Raw genomic sequence first — 25,346 nt, 5'->3', positions numbered from 1 at the left:
CTCGTGCCGTACCTGCGTGTCATCCCCCGGATCATCAGGCGCCCGATCGTCACAGAGCTGACCCTTGCTGACCTCGGAACAGTTACAGTAGAACGACCCAAACGTGTTGACACACTCTCCTGCATTTCCACAGGCGTCCTGGTCGCACTCGTTGACATCCTTCTCACATCTGCAGAAGCAAAGGAATAAATACATTACCACGGAGTGGAAAGAGACAAATCTAAGATGATTGCATGAGAGGTAGAGAATAAATGCTTTGGAGACCATCATCACAGGGCTCACTTTTGCTGAATCAATAAATTGTTTTTACAGATTCCTTATTGTTTTGAACACACACACACACACACACACACACACAACCAGATGAACCCTAACCCTTGGCTATTGAAGTAAATTACAGCCAAACGTCACACAATACAATTTTCTTCATACATCGAATCTTGACTTTTCAAATGTTGTGTGCTGCTGTGATGGAATTTTTTTTTTTTTTTCAATTACTTTTTCTTGATGAGATTTTCAAACGATCTTTGGTCAGATGTAAGAAGAAAAAACATTTCTCGAGATGTTTGCTGGGAGGTTCTTTGAAAAACCTTACCAAAATTTTGTTTGGAATTTTTTGTAGTTTAACATGGCCTAAATATATTGGGCAGTGATATCTTCTCATGCATACTGAATTTACCGACTTGATGAATGCAGCAAGCCTCATTCTATTTCATGTCCATGACTCAGCTTTTAAAGGGAAATCGGCTCTTTTTTTAGGGAATTCTCTATATTTTATTTAACGGTATTTAACGGTTATCTAAATGAATATACAGTGCCAATCACAAGTCTGGACACAACTTCTCATTGAATTGAATGAGACATTTCTCAATGAGGGGACTGTGTCTCTGAGGTCATCCTTCCATCTGAGGATCAGCAGTTCGATCCCCAGCTGCCGCTAGTCGATGTGTCCTTGGGAAAGACACGCAGCCCTGAATTGCTCCCATAGCTGTGGCTACGGTGTGTGAATTTTCTCAGGAATGCTTGTCGGTCCCAGTGGGCGGGAGGCTTCTTGCATAGTGACCCCTTCAGTGTGTGAATGGGTGAATGACATCCTGTGTCAAAATTACATCCTTGTACTACTTCTTTAAAGGGCTGGAGCCTTTTCTCTCAAGAGGGAAAAAGGCTCTCTGGTGGTGGCTCCACTGAACAACCACGTGATGTTCCATAGGGAATTAACTGAGATGTAATTAGAAAGCCAGCATGGGGATAATTATGGGCTTTTAAACCAAAATGATTCAAAATTAAATTAGGAACACTCATTTATCTCACACAATAACACGTAAATTTGTGTTTAGGTTCTATTGTGGGCTAATGAGTGTGTGTGTGTGTGTGTGTGTGTGTGTGTGTGTGTGTGTGTGTGTGTGTGTGTGTGTGTGTGTGACACAAATAGTGTTTTATGTTAAGTGTAGATAGGAAAATGGAGAGATGTAGATATTAAAGTATATATCAACACTAACCATATTGTCATTTGTCAACAATGTTTTTTGTTCTGTATTCTGTAATTGTTTCTTAAAAGTGTCAGAGTGTGGCTGCAGATTATTTCTTCTTACATAAGTCCCCCGAGTCCTCTAGGACAGCCGCAGAGGAATGCACTGCCTACAGGCTGACAGTCTGCACCATTCAGGCACGGGTTTGGCATGCAGGAGGTTAATTCGATTTCACAGCGCCCCCCAGTGAATCCCCCACTGCAACTGCACATGACGCCTGTTGGAGACAGATGCAAAATGAGTCAAATAATGCTGTGTGTAACAATCAACATGAACAGATGATACCATATTCTGATAAGAATGTCATTTTTTCTCTGGTGTGTCTACCGGGAAAAAATGGAATATTTTATGGACCTGTCATTTTTGAAATTTTGAGCTATTTTGCTTCCATGACATGTCTTCTGTGACTACTGCAAAGCAAACATCCAAAATGCCCATGGAATTGAACTCTGTCTATTTGTGTTCATAGTTTCTCCTGATTTAATCACTTGGCATCACATACTGCATGATTTCAGAAATGTTTATGCATTCAACTGGGCATGTATCATGGTGACATCTATTGTTTTTACGCTTTACACCTTTTTGTATGATGCATAATGTATGGACAATACAATTAATATCTTAAAAGGCCATTTTCTCAAAATGATTAAGATGTATTTTATTTCTCCCAGAAGCCCAAAACCTCCACTTCAGTAGACCTTACTTATGCCAGATCAAAAGGTTTTTACAGAGAGGTTTGTTCATTCATAGCCTAATTGATAAAATACCTTATTCCTAACATTTTTTATGGCTGGTGACAAGCATTTTGCGTAACACAAAAGATATTCCTCACTCTAAATATTCAAATACAAACTAATTGTAATAACAACACATCAAACTAAAAGGCAAAAACTCGACACTCAAGCTCTAAAAACAAAGTGAATCCTTTCAACAAGCTTTAAGTTATTTACGTCATTTTCACAACGTGACGTCCAACCCACACTCATTCACACTGACATCTACACAGACCTCCGGATGGCAGGCTGCTGCAGGTGGCTCCGTTGAGGCAGGGCTGACTGACGCATGGGTCCGGATAAAGCACGCAGCCCAGCTTGACCTCGCTCAGCCCCGCTATCTCAGCATAGCGGCTCCTCTTGTTCTGGAGCGGGAGCTCGTTCCCGTTCAGCACCAGCGAGCCCAGGCATCCCTGGAAGCCATCCTGGGCTCTCGGCGGGGCCCTTGCTCCACGTTCCCCGGGCCCCGGTCCTCCCTGGCCCCTCCACGGCCCCGGGCTCGGCCTCTCCTCCGGCCCGCCCGCTGGCCTCACTTGGGCCCCGAAGAAAAAGGATGAATCCGGGGCCAGGGGCCAAAGGCGGACAGGTGCTTGGGCTGCTCGCCGCCGCTCCACATAGCTGTCGTCCAGTGACAGAAGGGTGTAGTTCCTCGTCAGCTCCAAGACGACGGCATGCCAGAGGCCATCGTTTATTGGTCTGCCAGAGATACCCATGATGCCGAGGGTGTTGTCACAGTCCAACTGGAACCAAAGTCTTCCCTCTTCAATCTATGGAAGGAAAAGGGACAACCTTTGAAGTATAGTACATCTTTCTGGTGAGCACATCTGGCTTTGGGAGATAGTTATTGTGTGTGTTTACCTTGAGCATGGTGCAGGGGTTAACACGTGTGAACATAATGACTCCTCTTTTCTGCAGGGTTCTGATCCTCAGGCCAAGCCGCATCTCTCCTATGCGGCCACTTTCTGTCACTCTGTACTTGATGTAACTGTTTCCAGTGAAACTTAGCGAGGTTTGGCCTGCACATTCACAAATCATTGATGTGCATAAAGGATCAAGTTAGAGGGGAAAGGCTTCGTCTCACAGTGTTTAAATGTGGCAAAACTCCAAACAAAGATCAAATCACACCTGCACACTCGTCTAGTCTGTTAGTCTGACACTGGCAGACAGATGGCGCTGTGGGACCAGAGCGGACACACTGCATGTCTGCTGGACAGGACTGACCTTCACAAAGCTCCACGGGAGCGGGGCATGTCCCTCCTTTTTGGAAACGAGCACATACATATCAAGCGGCTATGACAGATATTAAGGACACAATCAAGTCAATTGCAAGTGCGTCAATGAGTGCCATGCTCACCAGGGCAGGTGCAGGTCTCCGTCGGTCTGTACCTTGGTGACACCAAGCTGACCCTCTCTGTTCTGTAAGTGTGAAGCGAGTCCCCCTCCATCACCAGCCTCTGCTCGCACAGCCCGTCCCCACACTCGAGCTCGCCAGAACAAGCGCTGTCCACCACCACTGCCCCGCCGAGGACGCCGCGAATGTGGCCCCTCGCTGCAGCTTCTTTCAGCTTTGCAGACAGCTCTTGCTGGGAGTAAATCCCAAGCATCCTTGCGCTGCCCGATGTCTCGGGCACCTCCATGGCCAGAAGCAAATCCACGCCGGACGTCCCCGTCACCGGCTGTACACTGAGGATGTGGAGGGGATCCTGTTGGCCCGGTGACCAGTTCCAGCCGGCTATACCCCGCAACGTTAGTTTGATCTGGTTCAAGTAGCGGCCGAGCAGGTCTTCCGGGGACAGGGTGTTGAAGCGTAAGGTCAGGGCGCTACGCAGCAGCACATCCGTCACCTGTTCGACCTGGACCGACACGTCCGCTATCACAGCGAAGCGCCCGTCACTCACTGTGGCGTTCATTTGGTATCTGAGAGCAAAAGAAATGTGTTGACAAAAGTTCCGCTTTGCACATGAAACCGCTTTTAGTGTGTGTTTGTGTAAGCGCGAGTGTACCTGCCAGGTTCCAGGCCCGGCAGAGCCGTGACGCTGCCATCCTGTCTGTTTATTTCAAACATGCTCCTGGGCTGCGGCTTCCGGGTAAACGACAGCACGTCATTGGGGTCGCGGTCGGTCGCGTAGATCTGACCAATCAGGCCACCCTGGAAGGTGTCCGTTACCATGGAGATGAAGATTTCCAAGGGGGAGACGGTGGGTTTGTACTGACTGTCCCCTATGACTCTAATAAATATCCAGGAGGAGGAGGTAAGACGCGGCTTCCCAGAGTCACTTGCCTTAGTGACAAAAACAAAAAGAAAGAAGATATTTAGAAAAAAAGAATTACGGCTGGGGGCATTTGGGGTGAATTTCTTAGTGGGGGGTGAAAAACATGTTTACACTCAGACATTCAATACTTTGGCAGCTGTATAAAAAAGTATGTACCCATCAAGCTGGAACTGACAAATTGCATTGTCAATATGAAGGCACACTTCCATTAATGTCCCATATGTACCATGTTAGTGTAATCAATAGTGTCTCAATTGTGTCAAATAGTTTGTAACTAATACAATAATGCAACTTTAAAACCCAAGATTCTAATTCTGTGTGTAAACATGCTGTTATGGTGTATGATTTATTCATCACTGTTTCGTGCATAATATCACTTGTTGCTGACCTGAATTTCAAGAGTGAACTCCCTGGGGGCCTCGGGGCCAAACACACGTTTGGTCATGAGATTTCCGTTCTGGTCCATTGAGAAGAAATTTTTCTCATTTCCTGAAACAATGCGAAACTCAAAGGGAGGCCCGTTTCTACTCGAGTCTTTATCACTGATTGACAGCTTCAGCAAGGTGGTGCCAGCAGCTTGGTTGAGCTGCAAGTATCGGGAGAGACAGAGAGACAGAGAGACAGAGAGAGAGAGAGAGAGATGAGTTGAGACACAAATGTATACAAACACAAATGTATACAAACAAACGCGCTGAGGCCGTTACCTTTATGACTGCGGTGGAGTTTGGCGGAGAGAAGAGAGGGGGGTTGTCGTTGACGTCTGATATGTCGATGTTGAGGGTGACAGTGGAGGACATGGCGGGAGAGCCGCTGTCGAATGCCTGCACCGACAGAGAGTACCTGGATACCTACAGGGAGCCGGAGGGGGACCAGAGTGCAAATCCCTGTGTATCAGGCGAGGTGACATGCACGGGTGTGTTTGGGTATTACGAGATTTTATTACCTGCATTGGCTGTTGACCTTGAGCTGCCTCGGTATTTTGGTGTTCACGAAACCAGAAAATGACTATAGATTTCTCGTGAGATATTTGACTTACCAGTTCTCTGTCGAGCCGCTTATTGACTTTGAGCAGTCCTGTGACGGGGTCAATCCAGAAGTGGTTGCTACGGTCACCTTTCAAGATCGAGTAGGTGATCCGCCCATTCACCTTGCTGTCCAGATCTTCTGCCAATACCTACAAAAAAAAAAAAAAATCAAGAAAGGTTGATGAAAAGCTAACAGTCGAACAGAAAGACCAATATAAAAGGTGAGGAACAAATGGAATGTTACCCGTGTAATAGTTTGCCCAACGGACGCGTCCTCGCTGACCAGAACATTGTAGATGTTCTGACTGAAGGCGGGAGCGTTGTCGTTGACGTCCATTAGTTCGATGGTTACCATGGTAGCTGTGCTGAGAGGAGGGTTCCCGCTGTCCGTGGCCTCGACGGTGAGGTAGTAGTCCTTACACACCTCAAAGTCCAAATCATCCACCACGGATATAGAGCCTAAAACATACACATGGCACACTATTCATCCATAACTCAATCTAAGCTGTTGTTCTGCTGAGGTTTACATTTCCAACTTGTTACGAGCGCATTCAAGGATGTCTGCTCACCCAGGTTTCGGTCTATGGTGAACTTTCTTAACTCGTTGCCCGACCGGATATTGTAGGTAATGTCAGCATTGGGTCCAATGTCGGCACTTGTCGCCAACACTCGGAGCACCTCGGTTCCCACGGCCACGTCCTCGGGGACGGTGATGGCGTAGTCCCTCCTCTGGAAGACTGGGGCATTGTCGTTCACATCCAGCACCAAAATGGTCAAATCCACCTGGGGGGGGGACACCAACTCAATTGTCTGTACAGCTCCCGAGCCTCGGAGATCAGTATCAGCACCACAGACTAAAAACTAAAGTTTATAGTATCAAGTGTATGTAGTTGAGGGGATTTGTATGATTCACTTCTTCTGTTGTTCGTTGGTTGGGTCTGTTTCCATGAGGCTGTTAGGGTTCTTTAGATTAAGCATTTTTTTTATATTGAGTGTCTTTTATGTTGATTTAAGTATTAGGTGACACCTTTGTATTTCTTCAGATTGTTAAAATATAAATTGGCTAACATACGGAATGGGTGTACAGTTGCACAGATGGACCAGGTGCTCGCTATTTGCATTAGTTTCATCCCATCAGACCTTCCCCACTAGGTTTCCTGGCATACTCAATCATCATGGTACTGAGTCATAGAAGACTCCACTTCCTACAAGAGGGATGCCACAGCATCAATTAGTATTATTGAGCCTAGTACAACAACTGCTTAAATTACTACCACCGCTAATGCTGCTATTACAGCAAAAACCTCCCCCTTTGTATTAGCATTGGTAATATGCCTACTGCTAAAATATGTGCGCAAAACAATCACTTTGCCTGACATTTAATGGCTTCGTCTGTTAGTCTAAAACAAAACCCAAAGTAAATAGAAAGTAGTAGGTTTCTTGCTGCATTTCAAGCATCACTTGCCCAGTCTTTCCACCTCTGCACAATCTCATGGCAGTTTATCTTGATTTGATTAAATCTAATAGGTTCTTTATCTGATCTCTGATAACCAACATGTTTATATTCATTGGATTTTCTATCCATTTTCTAATGGATATGGACAAAAATACAAATTGCACATCCCAAGATGGAGAATTCCTCAGCTGTATAACGTGCCTCTTAATGTGTACATTATAATTGTATTATTGTGGTTTAGTGACAATGTTTTTTATTTGGGTTTATTAAATAATTGGTATGCAATCGGCTTGTCATTGATATCTAATTGGTGCAACCATCTGTGTTAATTCGTCTGTAACTTTGATTTGATGTCTTAGAAAACCATGATTCGATCCACTGAAAGTTTGTGGAGTCTGTTTTTCAATAAAGTTCACAGGTACTTATCAAGCAAGTATGTCTGGGTGAGTGCTAGTTTTTTGGTGGGGGACTGTAAATATCTTTTGGATTAATTAAAAGGCAAAAAAATACACAGTGTGATTTAATGTCAGTGGAACACCAACCTGTGTGGACAGCGCCCCCTGCTGCCCAACTTGGTCCGTGGCCTGGACACGGACACGATAGGAGTCTCGGCTCTCTCTGTCCAGAGATTTCTCCAGAACTACCATCCCAGAAACCGGGTCGATGGAAAATAATCCGTTGATCGAATCCACCAGAGAATAGACTACTGTACGATTAAGACCTGAGGAAAACAGAAAAGAAATTCATGCACAACAAGACTTATAAAACAGCTGTAGAAAATATATTTCAGGACGTTTTTAGAAATGAATTATTTTTCAAAGACAGCGCCTTTTGAATTCCTAATGACATAGTGCTTTGAACCTGCATTTAGTAAACATATTTCAAATCCAGCTATTAACATCGCAGCAGCTCACCGTTATCGGGGTCACTGGCTTGCAAGCGTGTGAGCAGGGCCTTGGGAGCAGCATCCTCGTACACACTAGCCAGGTAATGAGCAGAGGTGAAAGACGGGGCGTTGTCATTCACGTCCAACACTCTGAGGGAGATGTCAGAGCGGCAGAACAGCCCTCCTCCGTCTGTTGCCTGGGCGATGAGCTTGTAGGTGGGTGTCATTTCTCGGTCCATGACTGTGGCCGTGCGCAGCTCGCCTTAGGACGCAAACGGAGAGGAGTCACAAAGCCGCAGAAAGGATGTTTTATCTGTGAAGTACACGTTTGCCTTGATCGTACATAAAAACTAGGGGGACGAGGAGCATTTGATGTACCGGTGTTTGCATCCATGTAGAAATCCTCGACCCCGATGCCAAACAGTGAGTATTGGATCTCAGCGCTAGAGCCCGAGTCGGCATCGGTGGCACCCACCGTCAAAATGCCCCTGTTGGTTGGAACGTCCTCGGGGAAAGAGGCGCTGTACACCGCCTGGCATAGCACACGCGCAGACAGACACAAACAAAGTAAAACCACAGAGTCTGAAAACAATCGAAAAGTTCTTTGGAAGACACAAGAAAGCACATTTAACCGTTGTGCTCTTTCAGTCAGCAGGGATAATGCATGCAGTCATTATCCCTGCCTTTAGTGCACTTAAATGAACCTTGTGACCTCACTACGTCCCAGACCAGCACAGTGGGAGAACTACTCTATTATATCCTACCCTGCGTTTTGTGCTGCATATTCAGAGCTGAAATGAAAGTCAATTAAAATGCTTTTTAGACAAAACTTTAGTTGGAATGTGAGGATTTTGTCCTCATCCCTGACCTGGTTGCAGATGGGACTGTTGTCGTTGTCATCGATGACGGTGACTTCGACAGCAGCGCGAGCGACGTATAGGCCGTCGCTGGCTGTGATGTTGAGCAGATACCAGTCCTGCTGCTCACGATCCAGCAGACCGCTCACGTAAACCTTCCACTCGGCCTGCACGAGAGCCAGGCCAAAAACGCCCCGCGGGTTTCCCCCTGCAGAGTGAACAGAAGAAGGATTGAGCCGCTGGCAAAGACAGAGATTAAGATGCATTGTAAATGGCTGAATCATTTGGAAGTCTCATTCATTCCCTGGATGAATGAGCATCCACTTCCCACCCACACACACACACACACACACACACACACACAGATAAATGATGCAGGCACCCTTTGGCATAATCTGCCAACATCTGTCATCATAACATAAACCAGGCTGGTGGTGTTGCAGTGATGGCCTTTCAAAGTTTAAGAAAAAAAGAGCTTTTTCATTTGAACACTTCCATTAGGCCAATCAGTATTTTGAAATGCCAGAAGGCGAGGGCCAAAATCTATCATCCTTAGCTCTATGTGTTACGTGACCGATAAAGATCACGCTCAGTCTCAAGGGGACAGTTTTCCTGAAGAGTCCTTGCAATTTTTTTGATCACTTCCATTAAAGGAAATGACCATGCAAAGTTATGTGTGAGTTTGTGAAGGGACGCTTCTTATTTTGGAAATCCATCTAATATAAAAACTCACACACACACACACACACACACACACACATAGAATGACTTAAGGCATATGTTCCTAGTGCCGGTTGGTTTTATTGAACAATATATCAAATAAAAAATGTATATCTCAACATGAAAGAAAGCAATGTAAGAATTAGAAGAGAGAGAAAACACAAAATTAAATGTTTAGTTCTGTTCAACATTTTAATTGAAAATAACTTTTAATTTGTAGAATGTGTTGAAATATATTATGGTATGTCGGTGTTCTGCTTAATTTTCTCACCAGTTATGTAAAAGTTGACCAGGCGGTTTTGATCCGTTCCATCTCCATCTTTGGTTTTCAAAACGGCGACCACCTCACCGAGAGGATCGCTCTCCTTCACTGCGCCCCGGTACAGCTCGCTCTCAAACCGCGGGGGGTTGTCGTTGACGTCTGACACGGTGATGGTGACCACGGTGGTGGAGGACAGCGACTGCAGCTCTCCCAGGTCAGAGGCCACTACTTTAAAGCTGTAGCTGGAGCAGGCCTCGTGGTCCATCTCACCCACCGTGGTGATCCAGCCGGTTTTGCTGTCGATGGCGAAGACAGAACCCGTGGTGACGGGGCCGCTGAGGGCCCGGGCGCCTTCTGACAAGTCCGAGTTGTAGGTGAGAAGAGATCCGAGGCCGTACGTTACCTGCAAGTTAGAGAAAAGATCCACGAGCGATGTTTTTGAAAGCATCTACAACAAAACGGTGGAGCGAGACCCAAAAGGTGTTAATAAAAGAGCTGAGACACACACCTGTCCATTTGAGCCCCAGTCTGGATCAAGCGCGCGCACCTGGACCACTCTTGTCCCTACCGGCATCCCCTCCATCACCGTGGCTACGTATGTGTTGGTCTCAAACATTGGCTTGTTGTCATTCACATCTAGGACCTGCAAAAGGACAAATCATCAGTCCAAATAAAAGAAAAAGAAAGAAAACAATAGAAAATAAAATTTATTCATTATCTAATTTTTTTTTTTTAGATGTGCTCGCTGTCGTTACTCTTCTCAGTGTTAAAACAACCGTGACCGTATTTTCTTATGGGCAAAGTGTTGCCACTAAAACAATCCTTTAAGAACAATGTTTGTATTTCATGGCATTCAAAGGCTAAAATAATTATCAAATGCAATTCCAGTTTAATGGATAAACGAGAGAAAAAAAGCAAACAGCATAACGAACCTTAACCTCCAGGTCTACAGTGGACACGGACTCAATCAGGTCTCGTCTGGTTGTCGCCGCAACCTTGAAGCGGAAGATGCTGATGAGTTCGTAGTCCAGCGGCTTGATCAGACGGATCAGGCCGCTCTCCCTTTCCACCAGGAAGGCCCCTCCCTGATTGCTGTCCAGCGTCTCTCCCCTGACCGCGGTGAAGAACCCCGTCTGTCCAGGGGCCATGTACACGGAGCCCAGGGCGGTCCCCACTGCCGTGTCCTCGGGAATGGTGAAGGAGTACTGAGGCTGACTGAAAGAGGGAACAAAAGCATCCGGTGGGACGACGTGGATGAAGGCGGACACCAGCGAGTGTTTGGCCGGGGAGCCGCAGTCCGTGGCCTTGACAAAGAAGGACAGCACGGTCCCCTGGAGGTGGTCCACGGTGCTTTTAGTCATCATCCAACCGCTGTCCGGCTCCACCTGTCCACCAGCAAAATCTCAATGTCACTTAAATCATCTTCAGGGACAATAATCCTAGAGCTGTCTGTGTTGGAGTCAACAGTTTCCATTTCTGTTGCCTTCTTACTTTTCTCTTAAAGCTCTTTAAGTGATTAGGATCATGTTTAATCTTTTATCCTTATTTTATTTGTCCATTTATTTCTACAAATCACCTGTTCACACTTGGTATCTATTAACAATGATGTGCTATTTCTGCCGTCTTTGTATCCATTCATATTATATGGGCCTTTTAGACAACAGTTTTCTGCTTAATTTGCGCTCTTGTTTAAAGTTGTTTATTTACTTGTGGCTTGTAATTATGTTTCCCCTTGAAACAACCAACATTGGCCGAGAAATAAATCTTAATGAAAGATAATTTTAATTTGATGAGTAAAATGTATAACTCCAGTAACAGATGGCTGTTAATCCAATGAACGGGGAACGTGCATCAGAGAATCTCTTAATTGAAAATCTGGGTTGTAGCATGAATTCTGATGAGTAGAGTTTACTCTCATTGAATACATTTACAGGGTATGGATCTGGATGGACCTTAGGGTTTTCCTTGAGCAAACCGAGAATATGTGTGTTTTATTTAAAGCAAGCAAACAGCTATTTGGCATAAGTAGGTTCATAAAAAAGACAAATGAGGAGCAAAACACACTGACCTCCAGGACATCGACCAGTGAAAGGCGTGCCTCGCTGTAAAGGGAGTAGGTGATCCTCCCATTCGACCCGGCGTCATTGTCAGTGGCTTGGATCTGTGTGACCAGGGAGCCTTTGGCAACATTAGCTTTAATGCTCATGCGGTACTCAACAGCTCTGAACCGAGGGGCATTGTCATTCTCATCAGCCAGAACCACTCGAACTGTGCAAAACGACGCACGGCCTGGAAAAAAGGTAATAAACACAGATGTAAATGTGAAATGTATGAAAAACTCACTTTCCCTCATTATACCGTTCCTTTCACTGTAAACCTGGATGATGAAATGTAATGCATAAATAAATATTTATGAATACTCAATGTAGACTCTTAATATACAAAAGCTATTGCTTACAGGGAGAGAACAGTTGCGACTGTTGCATCGTTAGCTTTATCCTGCCTGCTTTAGAGGTTGTATTTGTATAATGTCTTATGTTGGCTGATGTAAAACATGCTTTGTCGGGGAATCGGTTTTACAGTATGGTCAGTACAGTAAAAATTAAAAATACCTCCACCATCCAGGGCCATAATGGTCAGCACCATGTCCCTGTTAAGAGGATTTTCTCTGTCCAATTTCTGAGCGGTGGAAATGACTCCATCTGCATCAATGGTGAACTTTGTTTTCCCCAAGTCATTGATGAAGGAGTAGGTGATCTGCCCGAACAGCCCGGAGTCCTCATCTGTTGCACGGACCTAGAGGTCCATACAGAGATTCAGAGAATGAGTTTCTACATCCTTCATGTAGGGCGTTTCCTATCCAACGGCCTGATGGAAACAGTACTGAGTGAGTAGTAAGACGGATAGCTTACTTGAATGACCTTTGACCCTTGAGGGGCGTTTTCCTGGACTTCGGCCAGGTAGAACCTCTGGCTGAACACGGGGCTGTAAAGGTTGGCTCCCAGGACACGTACAATCACCTGGGGATAAGAATCATCATTATCACCCACATCCCATCATCACACCCCTTTTGTTGACGCTTTCGCAAGACCACACCAATGGCTGATCTGACAAACACGATCACATCAAAAAGGCATATTAAGAGCATCTGTTGGCCTCGAGATCAAATCGGTAATTGATGCCGCACGTACACACTCTTGTCAAATCGCTGCCGAGGTGCGATGTGCTCGCAAAAGAATGGTGTGTCATGTCATTGCCACGACATTTGATTTACGCCGCTAGAGTTGTGCGACCCGGGAGCCCACTTGTAATTGCCACTACCAGACAGATGTGAGGATTCTTTCCAGGTGGCAGCTCATCCTCACAGTAAATCTGATATGACATGAACGCACATTAACCTGCAAATGGAGAGCTTCACAGCAGCCAGTGGTAAACAGCCTTAATGGACAGCTGGGAGTGTTTGTGATATATTTGAAGCGATGGGTTGCTATAAAAGGTTACTCGGCTGGCTGCGCGTAAACACTGCAACGTTTTTTTTTTTAAAAAGAACAAAATCGTTGATAGAACTAAATTGTAAGTTGCCTCACCTGAGCAGTGTTGGTGAAGACTCCATCTGACACAGACACATTGAGTTGATACAACATTTTCATGCCTTGTCTCCTCTTGTTAGACAGCCTGAGCACCCCTGTATTTGGCTCCATCATAAAAGTCATTTTCTCATTCCCAGCGAGAATAGTATATCTAAAAGCAAATTAAAAAAAAGTGCAATAGTGTTTACCTTAAACTAGAATATTTTGCTCATAGACAACAGGAAACAGAAAATAAAAATGTGTTGGCTTGGAAAAAATTCAAATAGATTGTGGAGCGAAACACAAAAACAAGAAGGCCTACGAGGAAATAATCTAACATGATAAACAAGGCAGCAATTCACAGATAAAACACACACAACTTTTTCAAAGCTTCCTTTACCTCAGCCTATGCGCGTCACAGATGTCAGCATCCGACGCCTGAACACAAGTCACAAAGTGCCCCAGGGGGGCCAGCTCGCTGACAAAGGCCTCGTACAGCGCTTGGCTGAAACTGGGAGGGTTGTCGTTTGTGTCGGAAACCGCCACGGCGACACTAACGTCGCTGCTGAGGGCGGGCTCTCCGCTGTCCGTTGCTCTGACGATGAAGTTGTAGCGTTGGATGAGCTCGTAGTCGAGCAGGCGCGCCGTGTACACCAATCCGCTGTTGCCGTCAATGTGGAAGTAGTTGGTGCTGTTGTAGATGTCGTGGAGGATCTGGTACGTCACCAGGGCGTTCTTCTCTGAATCCTGGTCCTGGGCAAACACCTACAGGGAGAGTAACATCGCAATTTGGCTCTCCCTCATGCGTTATTCAGAACATGGTCTTGTTTCGTTCCCACCAACATGCTATATGGCTACTCATACGGAGACAAAAAGACAAATAAAGCTACGGTGAGCGACTGCATCTAAAACCACAAGCAACACATTGTCCGGTATACGGCATGACGAAATCTAAGTACAATACCCTTCAAAGCAAAAGCAGGTTGTTTTACTGTTTTACCATTTTCAAGTTATTATAAAACCATGACTTAATGAAAATTTAATTAGTGTGACATTCTTGTTGAGGTAGAAGGAGTAAGATGAAATGCTGTAACCAGATAAACAGATTTTCTTCTTTGTTTTATAAAGGCTGCAAGCCGAAGAAAAAATCAGAAAAATCAGTTTTATTTTGTTACTGTATTTTAAAGCCGGAAAACTCGCATTATTAATAAATGTGGTGACCAATATTGCAAAACCACTGAGTACATGCATGTTCATGCATGTTTAGTTTAGGTAATGAGTTTTCATGTTATCCAATATTCTCACATTGCCCTCGTGAATATGATTTCAACAATGGCCAAATAAGGCCAAACCTCACTAAAATAGCTTCAGAAACCAATTCATTAATTGATTTGGTGTCTTAGCATTATGTTATGCAAAAATATTCCTCAGTGCTGGATTATTATTCGCTAAAGGTCAAGCGCTTCCAGTAGGACGATTTTCAGAAAATATCACACTATCTTTTCATGAATAAATGATTCGGAATGTAATATTCATGTTCTGCTGCGAGACTGCTGGAGTGAGTTTAAGTGTAAGCAACTATTTAGCAAGAGTACACAATGGACTCACTCGACAAACAAAACCCTCACACACACACACACACACACACACACACACACCTGTAACACGGACGTTCCGATCATGGAGTTCTCGGTGAGCACAGCGGAGTACGAGGTGTTCTGAAAGAGCGGCGGGTTATCGTTCACGTCCAGCACGACAATGTCCACATCGACCTCCGACCTGGCGCCGGACAGGGTATCCGTGGCCTTCACCGCTAGCCGGTAGTACTGCGTGGTCTCGTGGTCCAACGGGTAGATCACACTGATGACTCCCGTGTCGAAGCCAATGTCAAATTGGAGGGAAGGGTCTCCGTCTGTGATGGTGAAGATGACGCTCTGGCCCTCGGGACTGGTGGCGTTGATGCGCAGGACAGAGGTGGAGACGGCCACGTCCTCCCTGACGGTGACGCCATAGAACGGCTTGTCGAACACGGGCATGGCTTTGTTCACTACGGTGACGGGCAGCTCGACCTCGCTGGACAGAGGGGGGGAGCCACGATCGGTGGCCACGAGGACCACCTTGTACTCTGCGTTGGATAAGTCCGCCTCGAAGGCACTCTTTAAGGTCAGCTCTCCTGACATTTGGTTCACCTGCGTGACATGTATAAAATACGTGTAACATCATTAGCATGGGGGAGTACAAACCGGTGGATTTTCACACCGTTTTGGAGTTAGAAGACATTTAAAAGTGTCAAATTACCCGGAAGTTCCTGTGCTCGTCCTTGATGCTGTACGTCACTTCCCCATTCAGACCGTAGTCTTGATCAATGGCCGATACCCTAAAAATAGCCGACCCGGGCTCTGCTTCCACCTGCACTGCAGCGTAGTACGGGAGGTTCACAAACTCTGGAGCATTATCGTTCACATCCTCCACCTTTTGGAAAGAACAACTCTTTTAGGAAGAATCCAAAGGGTGCAGTGTAAAAAAAAAAAAAAGACACACTCACCTGAACTCGCACAGTCACTCTCGCCACCTTCAGTACCTCATCCTCTCTGCTGACCTCCACCACTAACTCGTAACTCTCCTTGTCCTCCCGGTCGAAAGGCACCCCGGTGGTGAGCACCACCCCACAGGTCGGCCGGATGGTGAAGCGTCCACTGGGGTTCAGCAGAGTGTACTTCAGCGGCTCGTTGAGGCGGTGGCCGACTGTGTTGACCACGGTCACTACAGTGACGTTGGGTATGTTCTCCGGGATGGACGCGGAGTAGACCGGGAAGGTGAAGAGAAGGCCGTTGTCCACGGCTTCTCTGACGAGCACCGTGACCGTCGCCACGCTGGAGAAACGTCCGTCCCATACCTTCAAACAAACAAATGCAGGAGGTGGGCCCTCAGCAGTGGGAAAGCATTCGTTGCATTTATTTGACAGTTCATTTTTCATTTTCATTCTAAGCTTAACAAGAAACATGAAAGTGATATCTATGTTTCATGTCCACTGAACACCCGCAGCTGATCACTCACCTTCACGTTAAAGCGGTAGCGGTCCTTGCTGAGGTTCTGATTGATGACCGTCACAACTCCGGTGTAGCGCTCAACAGAGAAGTACTCCACGTTGCTATCCAGCAGAGAGTAGGCTAGCTTAGAAGTCACTGACTTGTCAGGGTTCAGGGGGAGGTCAGAGATCATGTCGGGGTCAAAAGCCTCAACGGTAAGGACCTCGACACCCTCGTAGGTCGGCAGGAGGAGCACGGCCTCGTAAGTGTCCTGTAGCATCTTCGGAGGCGAGTCATTGATGTTGATCACCTAGGACACCGTGACCAGAAGGAGAAGAATGAACCACAAAGGAAACACAAAAAAAAGGAAAGCGAGTCGAGGACGGTTCACGGCGGTGGGAGCGGAGTCAAATGCCCTTTCATTACCTTTATGAGAACCTCTGCCGGGCTGTCAGCACTCTGCGGAGGCTGTCCACTGTCTCTGACGTGAACCCGGAACAAGAACTCTGAGAAGGTCTCGTAGTCCAGACTGGCGATTGTTCTACAGAAACGTATTCAAAGAAGAAGATCATAGAAGGATAAGATTGATCAGTTTTAGGTGAATCGCACATCGGCATGGAGTTTTGTGGTTGCGCCGTCTTTTTTTTCACACGTCACCTACCGAATGGATCCAGTCCCAGAGTCCACGCTAAAAAAGATACGAGCGGTCTCGTCTAAGATCTGGAACACCAGCAGGGCGTTGTGATTGCGGTCTCTGTCGGTCGCCTGGATGACCAGAGGGTTACCGTCTTCTCCCACCACCACACTGTTAACTGGAGCAGCCTCACTGATTGCGCCCACATACCTATTCAGATAAAAAAAAGAGGCCACCGCTATAAAAGCCGTACTTGAATCGCTCCACAAAATTACATGGCAGAGTTCAGCAGACAGCAGAGGGAGAATGTCAATCCCGAAAGCTCTTTTTGACTAGTGATACCTGATTTTTTGGAAGACTGGTGGGCTATCATTGACATCGCCCACCTGGACAATGACAGTGGTGCTGGCCTCCACTCCAGCCATGCTCAGGGCATGCACAACTAGAAAGTAAGATGTTGTTTGCTGCCAAAACAAAACAGTGCAGCACAAGTAAAAGTGATGCTTTAAAATTCTGGGTGTCAACAGTGAACTTTGGAACAAGCGCGGGGGACGAACCTCAAAGTCAAGGAGTTTACGCGTGCTGATTACACCGGTGTGATGGTTGATGGAGAAGCTGTCGTCCTCGTTGCCCCTGCTGATGTCGTATATGAGTGCCGAGCGGCTGAGGGCGCTTACAGTGGTCACGTGTGTTCCAACAGTGCTGTTCTCCATTATCTGTGAATGCAAAGAGGTTGGTTTTAACAATTTAGGCACTTCCAGGAGTTATGTTGTCAGCAATGTTATTTACCAATAACATTATGTCTGTCTAGAGATTTACCATCCATCCCTCCCTTCCTCGTCCCCATGCACATATCCTTTAAGTCAGCCATTTCTCTCTTTACCTCAGCCTGATACTCATTCAGAGAAAATTTGGGTTGGGAGAAGTCGGAGAGTATCAAGGAGATGCGGGCCGAGGCGGTGGCCATTAATGGAGGGAATCCGCTGTCTGTGACACGCACGGTTAGGGTGTAAAAGCCCACAGACGTGATGTCCAGATCCTTGGCAATGAAGATGAGTCCTGTGGTGTTATCGATTCCAAACACACCACCGGTGTTCCCTGAAAGTTGTGGAAAGGTTACAACATTAAGAATGAATGCAAACTCATTGGCAACCCTGATTTGTTTTCCTCTGACAAAGCATTAACAATCCAATCCACACCTGCTTCCATAGAGTAAGTGAGTTGCCCGTTAATCCCATTGTCTTTGTCTAAGGCTGTCACTTTTAGAACAGAGGTGCCTATGGGAGACGACTCATAGGCCACGGCATCATATACGGTGTTGGGGAAGTAGGGGATGTTATCGTTGGAGTCCTCCACCGCCACCAGGATACGAGCCAGGTCCCGGTTAAATGGAAACTCTTGATCCTTGACCTGGAGGGGAAATGAGAGATGAATACGGAGAGCGACTTCGGAGAACATAATGGGAAAAAAAATCCGCCAAAATGAAGTAGGGCGGACACACAGAAGCACATATATCCTCCTCACCATAATAGTGAGGATGTGCTGAGTTCTGGCCTCGTAGTCCAGGCTGTCGGAGGTGTAGACGACGCCTGTACCAGGGTTGACCCTGAACAGCCTCATGCTGACTGGGTCTACACTGCCGTAGATGGAGAAGGTCAAGCGGGCCCTCTCGTCCACGTCCGAAGCTCTAACCCGCAGTAGTTCCATGTCAAGCGGAGCATCCTCCGACACGCTGACATCGTAGGCCGGCTGTGAGAACACAGGAGGGTTGTCGTTGCTGTCCAGTATGCGGATGAACACCTGAGTGACAAAGTGAAAGACGGGGAGTCATTGAAGTAGGTACGGAGGGGGAGTTTCCTGTGATGTGTGATAGTATCTTACACATTCAAAGGTGTTACCCCTTGACTTTTTCAATTTGCATGGTGGAGATACCAGCACTATTTACACTGTATCCCTTTAGTCAAAGCATTATTAATGCAATTTTTTTAAAGCTGGAGATTTCTTTTTTCTCTCAGGGACGTAATTCTGCTGGATTTTTGTATGCATGCCAACACTTGACCTGTATTGGCACAGGTTGATCCCATTAATCCACTGATAAATAGGATTTCCCTTACAAGGCAGTCCTAGTAGGCCAACCAAGACAGCGGGAGCACACAAAATGTCAAAGAGAGCATCAAAAAGCTAATTTCATACTCGCAGGGTGCACAATCGTAGGAAGAAGAACAGCTTAGAGAAAAAAAACGCTCCCCCAGGTAGCGGTAACAATAATGCAAATTGATATGGATGCGGAGTGTGTAAGAAGTAGTGCCAATGCATCACAAGCGTGCATACCTGTGTTGTGGCAAAGTTGGTCCCGTCGGTCACCTGTACGGTCATGTTGTACACAGATTGCACCTCTGCATCGAGGGGCTTGGCCACAACGAGTGTTCCCACCCCCACCTGAAGGTCAAACTGCATATCAAAACTGCCTGGAATCACACACAAACACATGCCCACACAGACACAGATTCTAGGTCATTCAGTGCTAACGTTGCGTGCTAAACTCAGGTGCTCTAAGTTATTACTGTGTAATTGTTTTGGCCAGGAGCCTGCGTCTGGAGCTGAAGGGTCCGTGAAATAAAATGGACTGAAATGTAGCGCCGAACCCACTTGGCAGTCAGAGGGCTGTTAACAGCCACACAAACATCTGCCTTATCGCTCCGAAACACAACCCATCTCAGGGATCAAAAACCTGCAGCCGGGTCTTTCCCACGGGCGGTGGGTGTACAGTTTAGGAGCTTAATGTTTGATTACAGCGAGGGAGAGGATTGATATGCGTTAGGTATTCAGTACCATCCTCTGTCTCATTCCAGCTCTTCTCTCCCGAGATATCTTGGAGCTTGAGCTCTCCTCAGCGTATGAATACTAATTGGGCATTTTTCACAGAAGCACTGATGCGTTTTGAGTTGCAGCAAGCCACAGGGATTGGCTTTTTTCCACGGTGTGAGGTTGGTCAATATTACCCTATGATCTCAAAACATTAAGAAAAACAGAAAGCAGAGTCTGTATTATCTGAAGAGAAGTATATTTCCTGTATGTAAAAAGGCTGCCTGTAGGGGTTCTTCGATGCATATTTTATAAACAGCAATACAAAATCTGAACATGTCGTTCTCCAGTATATTATTGCAGAAGTTTTTGGGTAATAGAAGTAAACAAATAACAACTTGGTTTTGAAAAAGACACATTTGAAAGAGCATACTAATTACACACCTTGTTTTCTCATCTGATTTTAAGATAACTGCCATAATTGCTGTGTGCAATTTTTTTTTTGAATGTTTCCCTGTATTTTTTTTTTTTTATTCCTTCACAACAACAGCGCAGTTAAAGGCTATGACATATATGAAACAAAACCAACATCAATATTGAGCCCCTTGGAGAAGTGAAGTCTGTGAGTATCAAAATTGCCCGATTAAAACAAAATATCTGTAACTGCTGAGCAATCATAAGGCAAACTCAAATCGAAACATAAGTGGTCAAAGGCCTGAACTTCACAACATACTTATACACATTTATTTCAAAACTCTACAGTTACTGTATAGGCCAAATGTTTCAACCACCCCCCCATTCAATTTCTTATGTAGCAGTATACAAGCTGAATTCGTGGTATGAATCAAACTCAGATCAACCTATTTTGGGCAGAAGTAGGTCCTGGTACTGCTTCCTACATTTCATAGCCCTGGGGGTATTTGAGGAAGGCGTGTTGCAAAATTAGCTTTGACCAGACCTGTGTCAAGTGAGCAGTTTCTTCCACATGCATTCTGAGGAATGTAGAATGTTTCTCTAGCGAGCCGCCCGCCTTAAAAGGAAGAAAGGAGACATAAAAGAGGTAATGAATATTTAAGGAGTCAAAGATATTCTTGTGATCAAAGATCTGCGGCATCTACAGTGTACCAAACACTCTGCAAGTCAACCTGGGATAATGTGATTCAATCAAGGATGATGTTTGAATCCAGGTCTTGAAGTTTGAGAAAAACTATGATCATGCTTTTATTTTTCTAATGAGCGTTTCATGCCCAATTACCCAACTGATATTGACAGCAGGTGTGGCGCAGAAACCAAACACCACATTTGCATAGCACATTCTGCATCTTGGATTTGTATCACTTCAAAAGAATAATCAACTAATGAACTAATATTTTACCTCAAATGTCATATTAGCACCAGAGTAAGGGCCCTGGGTCTAGAAAGATGTTTTGTTGTGCCGCAATCAATAATGAGCTATTCACTGTCAATTTAAAAAAAATTAATTAAATCAATTTTAATATAAAAAATAAACATTTAGTTAATCTATGATAGAGTGGCTAGCAATCCTAAATGAATGCAGGACAAGAAAATTAAGAATTATTATCTGATCTGGTAGTTTAATATCACACATTAATTTTCTTACCGATGATATTGAACCAGACAAGGGCGCTCGACTGGCTGACAGCGACGACTCCCACCGGCTGAGCTACAGCAGCTGTCTCCAAAATAGAGAAATTGTAGTACTTCTGGGTGAATACCAGGGGCACAGGCGAGGGGACAGGTTTGCGAATCCACTCCACGTGGAGTTTGACCGTGGACCATAATGGGGGATCCCCGCTGTCCTCCGCTTTTATCTAAGAGATGGAAACAATGCTAAGAAAACAGACACCTGCAGGGGACAATTACACGTGAAACTTAAGAAAATCTCTTAAACAATGATGTACTAGACTGGATAGGAAAATATTTGATGAAGTGGTTTTACCATAATAAATATATATATATATTATACTGGATGTGTTAGTATGTTTTCAGGAAACATCAAAAACTTTTGCTCATCTTTAGTCAAGGAGACTACACCTAGCGCCCCTTTCCCATCCATGAATAATATTTTCATCAACCACAAAATTGATTGTAGCAATTACATTTTAATGGGATGACCGTCCTTGCCTGACATCAAATAGCTATGCTCACATTAGATGGGAAAAGCATTAACCACAATATACAAAATTCCTTTATGGAGAGACCTATAGGGGAAGGAAGTGGTGCACATTTAAGACCAGACTATGAGCCAAATACATTAGTTAAACTATTATTTGCTTCTAACAGAGTTATCCCCAAAAATAAACCATGATACTCTCATGTCACACATTATCTCTTTTCCACTGAATCTGAGCAAAAACCCAAAAGCCCATATGGCCATGACGGCCTCATCATCGTGACTGGTGGAAGAGTAGAGATCTGGTGTCAGCAGCACATAAAATGGATGGAGTCCGATGATTAAATTGTTATTACAAAAAAATGGGTACACAAATCAAGCAACAAAAACTGCAATTTGTGTTAGGATTTGAGAAGAGCAGAGGCATTTCATGCCAGAGAGTATCATAAACGCATCTGATGTGAATAAAAACACATCGTCAGCTGTGCCGCTCCACCTACTTTGGCATGTTTCAGTTCATTGGCCATGTAAAAAAACAACATGCTCAATGCCCAGTGAAAAATGAACAGTGGGACTGTGAACTGAATGAAAGCTGAGCAATATAAAATAATCTTACCCAAAGTGGTTACAATATATATATTATATATACTATGTACATATATGTATAAAGAATGTATGTATATCTGTCTGGACCGTGAGTCTGTAATAAAGAGTTGATTTTGATTGATTATACTGTATGCCACTGCCCTACTTTAGATCAAAGAGACCTTAAATAAAGATCAATTCTACTCACAGTGAGAACATCGTAGCTTCCCGCTGTCACCATCTTCTTGGATGACACCATGGCCGTCCGGGGGTCAATACCGAACTTTTCATCCGCGTTGCCATCCACAATGCTGTAGGTGATGTTGCCATTGGCCCCGAGGTCGCGGTCGTAAGCGAAGACGCGGTACACCTGTTCGCCGCGCTTGTTGCGGTCTCGTTCGGTCAAGCTGATGCGGTACGTGACCTCCGGGAAGGTGGGCGGGTTGTCGTTTTCGTCCTCGATGTGAACTATGACCCACACGGTCGACTGGCGGACGGTGACCGGGCCGTCTATAACCGTAACCTGAGGACGTGTAGCACACCGCATATAACAAAATGAAAGGTAGTCATAGAGATGCATCATCATTGTGTCTCCGTGCGTGCAGGATCAGGGGCATTCATTAACATTTTGAATCTTGGTTCCCGCTGTGTGGCTGAGCTCAAGGGAAATCTCTTTGTGTCATCGATTCCCTGGAGGCGGAGGTCTGATCACTGATCAATAAGATCAGATCAGGGTGAACATCATGTCTGCTAGGCTGACTGCTCACTAGACTATTAATTCAAACGGGCAGCAGAGACTAGGCGTTAAAAGATGTAACAAAGACTTCTCTGCCCCCAATTTCAATCTCCTTTTAGATGTAAATGTTCAAGTATATCATTTTTTTGGGATGCATCTTTTGCTATTTTCATTTTTATATCATACACTGCGACCTTATTACATACTGGAGACGAGCAAAGCGGGGCAAAGAGATATTGAGTCTTGACAATTCAATTGGCAATACAGAATCAAAACACCGAGAAGCAATTCTGTGGGTCAGCTGTGGGTTATTTTGTTCTATTCGCAGAAGGGCAAAGTTCTTGTAGATCCAACAGCAGTTACTAAATTGTAAAAGAAGTCTGGGGAAGTAGAAGTTTTTTTTTTCGTGTTTCTGTAGTCGGATATCTGTGATTATCAGGTTCATCTGCATGCGCAGCAGCAGCGGCGAAATAAAAAAAAAAAAAAAACGGTAATCACAGAGCTATCTGTGTGCCCAGTGTCTGCGCTTATCAAACGTCGGGCAGACCAACTCCTCTCCTCCCTACTCCCCGTCCTGAGTAGAGAAGATAACCAATGATGAATTATTACATTTAGAAATTCCTAAACCTGGGGCCCCAAAAAAAGAGCCATTTATCACAGTTTATGGAGCCTTGAGGCGCTGCCAGGGTTGTCCTCTACCCAGTCTCTGGTAATAGCAGGCTGTGGCAGGTGGCAGGGCCCGGATAAATAACGACATCATGAACCAATGCGCACTGCTCAGGTTGTTCGGTACCTCTAAGAAGTGCTCTGCCTGTTGTTCTCTGTCCAGTTTCCTCGCAGTCGTCGTGATCAGCCCTAGAAAATTTGTAAAGGGGTAACTTTAGGTTATGAAAATACAGATGGATGATGAGCAAGCTCATGATTCAGAGTGAATTCAAGTTTCATGAGCCTATAATCTAATTAGAAAATATTCTACTTAAAAATGAGTGTGAATGTGCGCACATGGGCATTTAAAAAACTAGAGCCTGCAGCCCTGGCAGGAACGAGAGCATTTGACCCATGTTCGTATGACACTATGTGGCTGGGGGTCATTCAGCGTGCCAGCATGCCACCCGGAGAGAGCCAGAGGAGGGAGGCGATTGATAATAGCTTTGATCAGACCGGAATATTCCGATGATGGTGAGACTGCTTGACAAACGCTAGCGGGCTGCGTTGAACATCATTTTTCCTCTGAATATTAACTTAACTTTTTTTTCTTTTTCCTTTAAGTTTCTTCTTATTTTATCATTTATTTTCAATAATGATAGATACACTCTTCAAAGGAATGCAGGCATTGATCGATATCACTTTTCATCAACATCTCATGGGAGCATCCACACTCCCGTGTATTGGGGACAAATAAGAATACAGAGAAGAAAATAACTTTTAGAAAAATAGTACACATCTGTTAAAGCATTGTTTTTTCAGTCATATGTGCACATGAATTACAGAGTAGCTACACATGTGCAAAATGGGTGGATTTTCTGTGGAACTATTACACAAAATGTCCTTAAATGTAATGACGTAATGTGAAGGATGATTATTCTGGTTGCTCACAATACAGAATCTGTGCAGTTAATGGATAGACTAGAACACACAAACATTCGCACAAAAACACACACACACACACACACACACTTGTGCTTACGCAAGTGACAGTGTCACCTTGAGCTTGCATTGCAGGCTAAATTCCATTAAGCAAATTAGAAGTAAATCTAGAGCAGCGGTCACAAGCTGTAGGAGTGAGACTGGAAGGAGAGGTGGGGCTTGTTCAGCAGAACACAGAGAAAGTATCAACTTTGATACAAATCAATGATCTGCAGCTGGGTTTTAAATGTATGTGAGTATACAAATAATTCAATCATACCCACCCACGTCTATACACACAAATCAATGCCAAGGTCCAATGACCGGTTTTAATTATTTAGACTCCGCCTCCATAAAGAAGCAAAAACATCCTGTCACATTACGATCTCATGCTTTTTGCCATGTAAGGCGAAAAGCTGTCCCTCATATTTTTTTTGATTGTCGATC

At 45.0% G+C, this 25,346-nt stretch overlaps 1 protein-coding gene across 1 annotated transcript in view; it reads right to left on the bottom strand.

The window, feature by feature from the left end:
• Positions 1 to 25,346, bottom strand: part of LOC119215203 (protocadherin Fat 3) — a 52,970-nt gene that overhangs the window by 12,097 nt on the left and 15,527 nt on the right. The window contains exons 7-46 of the mRNA XM_037467160.2: positions 24,067 to 24,128; positions 22,746 to 23,060; positions 21,440 to 21,650; positions 20,777 to 20,848; positions 19,345 to 19,481; positions 18,538 to 18,813; positions 18,213 to 18,423; positions 17,897 to 18,111; positions 17,571 to 17,729; positions 17,356 to 17,477; positions 17,041 to 17,223; positions 16,806 to 16,920; positions 16,408 to 16,689; positions 15,896 to 16,246; positions 15,649 to 15,822; positions 15,009 to 15,539; positions 13,751 to 14,115; positions 13,369 to 13,522; positions 12,694 to 12,801; positions 12,394 to 12,577; positions 11,850 to 12,070; positions 10,714 to 11,166; positions 10,290 to 10,424; positions 9,791 to 10,184; positions 8,811 to 9,007; positions 8,321 to 8,474; positions 7,971 to 8,204; positions 7,599 to 7,777; positions 6,170 to 6,383; positions 5,845 to 6,059; positions 5,612 to 5,749; positions 5,280 to 5,423; positions 4,964 to 5,161; positions 4,306 to 4,583; positions 3,657 to 4,219; positions 3,428 to 3,559; positions 3,161 to 3,318; positions 2,538 to 3,069; positions 1,593 to 1,746; positions 13 to 169 (exon numbers count right to left, since the gene is read on the bottom strand). Coding sequence (XP_037323057.2) covers positions 13 to 169; positions 1,593 to 1,746; positions 2,538 to 3,069; positions 3,161 to 3,318; positions 3,428 to 3,559; positions 3,657 to 4,219; positions 4,306 to 4,583; positions 4,964 to 5,161; positions 5,280 to 5,423; positions 5,612 to 5,749; positions 5,845 to 6,059; positions 6,170 to 6,383; positions 7,599 to 7,777; positions 7,971 to 8,204; positions 8,321 to 8,474; positions 8,811 to 9,007; positions 9,791 to 10,184; positions 10,290 to 10,424; positions 10,714 to 11,166; positions 11,850 to 12,070; positions 12,394 to 12,577; positions 12,694 to 12,801; positions 13,369 to 13,522; positions 13,751 to 14,115; positions 15,009 to 15,539; positions 15,649 to 15,822; positions 15,896 to 16,246; positions 16,408 to 16,689; positions 16,806 to 16,920; positions 17,041 to 17,223; positions 17,356 to 17,477; positions 17,571 to 17,729; positions 17,897 to 18,111; positions 18,213 to 18,423; positions 18,538 to 18,813; positions 19,345 to 19,481; positions 20,777 to 20,848; positions 21,440 to 21,650; positions 22,746 to 23,060; positions 24,067 to 24,128 — 9,077 coding nt within the window. The remainder of the gene's footprint in view (positions 1 to 12; positions 170 to 1,592; positions 1,747 to 2,537; positions 3,070 to 3,160; positions 3,319 to 3,427; positions 3,560 to 3,656; positions 4,220 to 4,305; positions 4,584 to 4,963; positions 5,162 to 5,279; positions 5,424 to 5,611; positions 5,750 to 5,844; positions 6,060 to 6,169; positions 6,384 to 7,598; positions 7,778 to 7,970; positions 8,205 to 8,320; positions 8,475 to 8,810; positions 9,008 to 9,790; positions 10,185 to 10,289; positions 10,425 to 10,713; positions 11,167 to 11,849; positions 12,071 to 12,393; positions 12,578 to 12,693; positions 12,802 to 13,368; positions 13,523 to 13,750; positions 14,116 to 15,008; positions 15,540 to 15,648; positions 15,823 to 15,895; positions 16,247 to 16,407; positions 16,690 to 16,805; positions 16,921 to 17,040; positions 17,224 to 17,355; positions 17,478 to 17,570; positions 17,730 to 17,896; positions 18,112 to 18,212; positions 18,424 to 18,537; positions 18,814 to 19,344; positions 19,482 to 20,776; positions 20,849 to 21,439; positions 21,651 to 22,745; positions 23,061 to 24,066; positions 24,129 to 25,346) is intronic.

The sequence above is a fragment of the Pungitius pungitius genome, chromosome 16 (genome assembly GCF_949316345.1).
Source record: "Pungitius pungitius chromosome 16, fPunPun2.1, whole genome shotgun sequence".
Classification (NCBI taxonomy): Eukaryota; Metazoa; Chordata; class Actinopteri; order Perciformes; family Gasterosteidae; genus Pungitius; species Pungitius pungitius.
The sequence above is the reverse complement of the archived record's forward strand: the minus strand, read 5'-3'. Positions and strand labels throughout refer to the sequence as shown.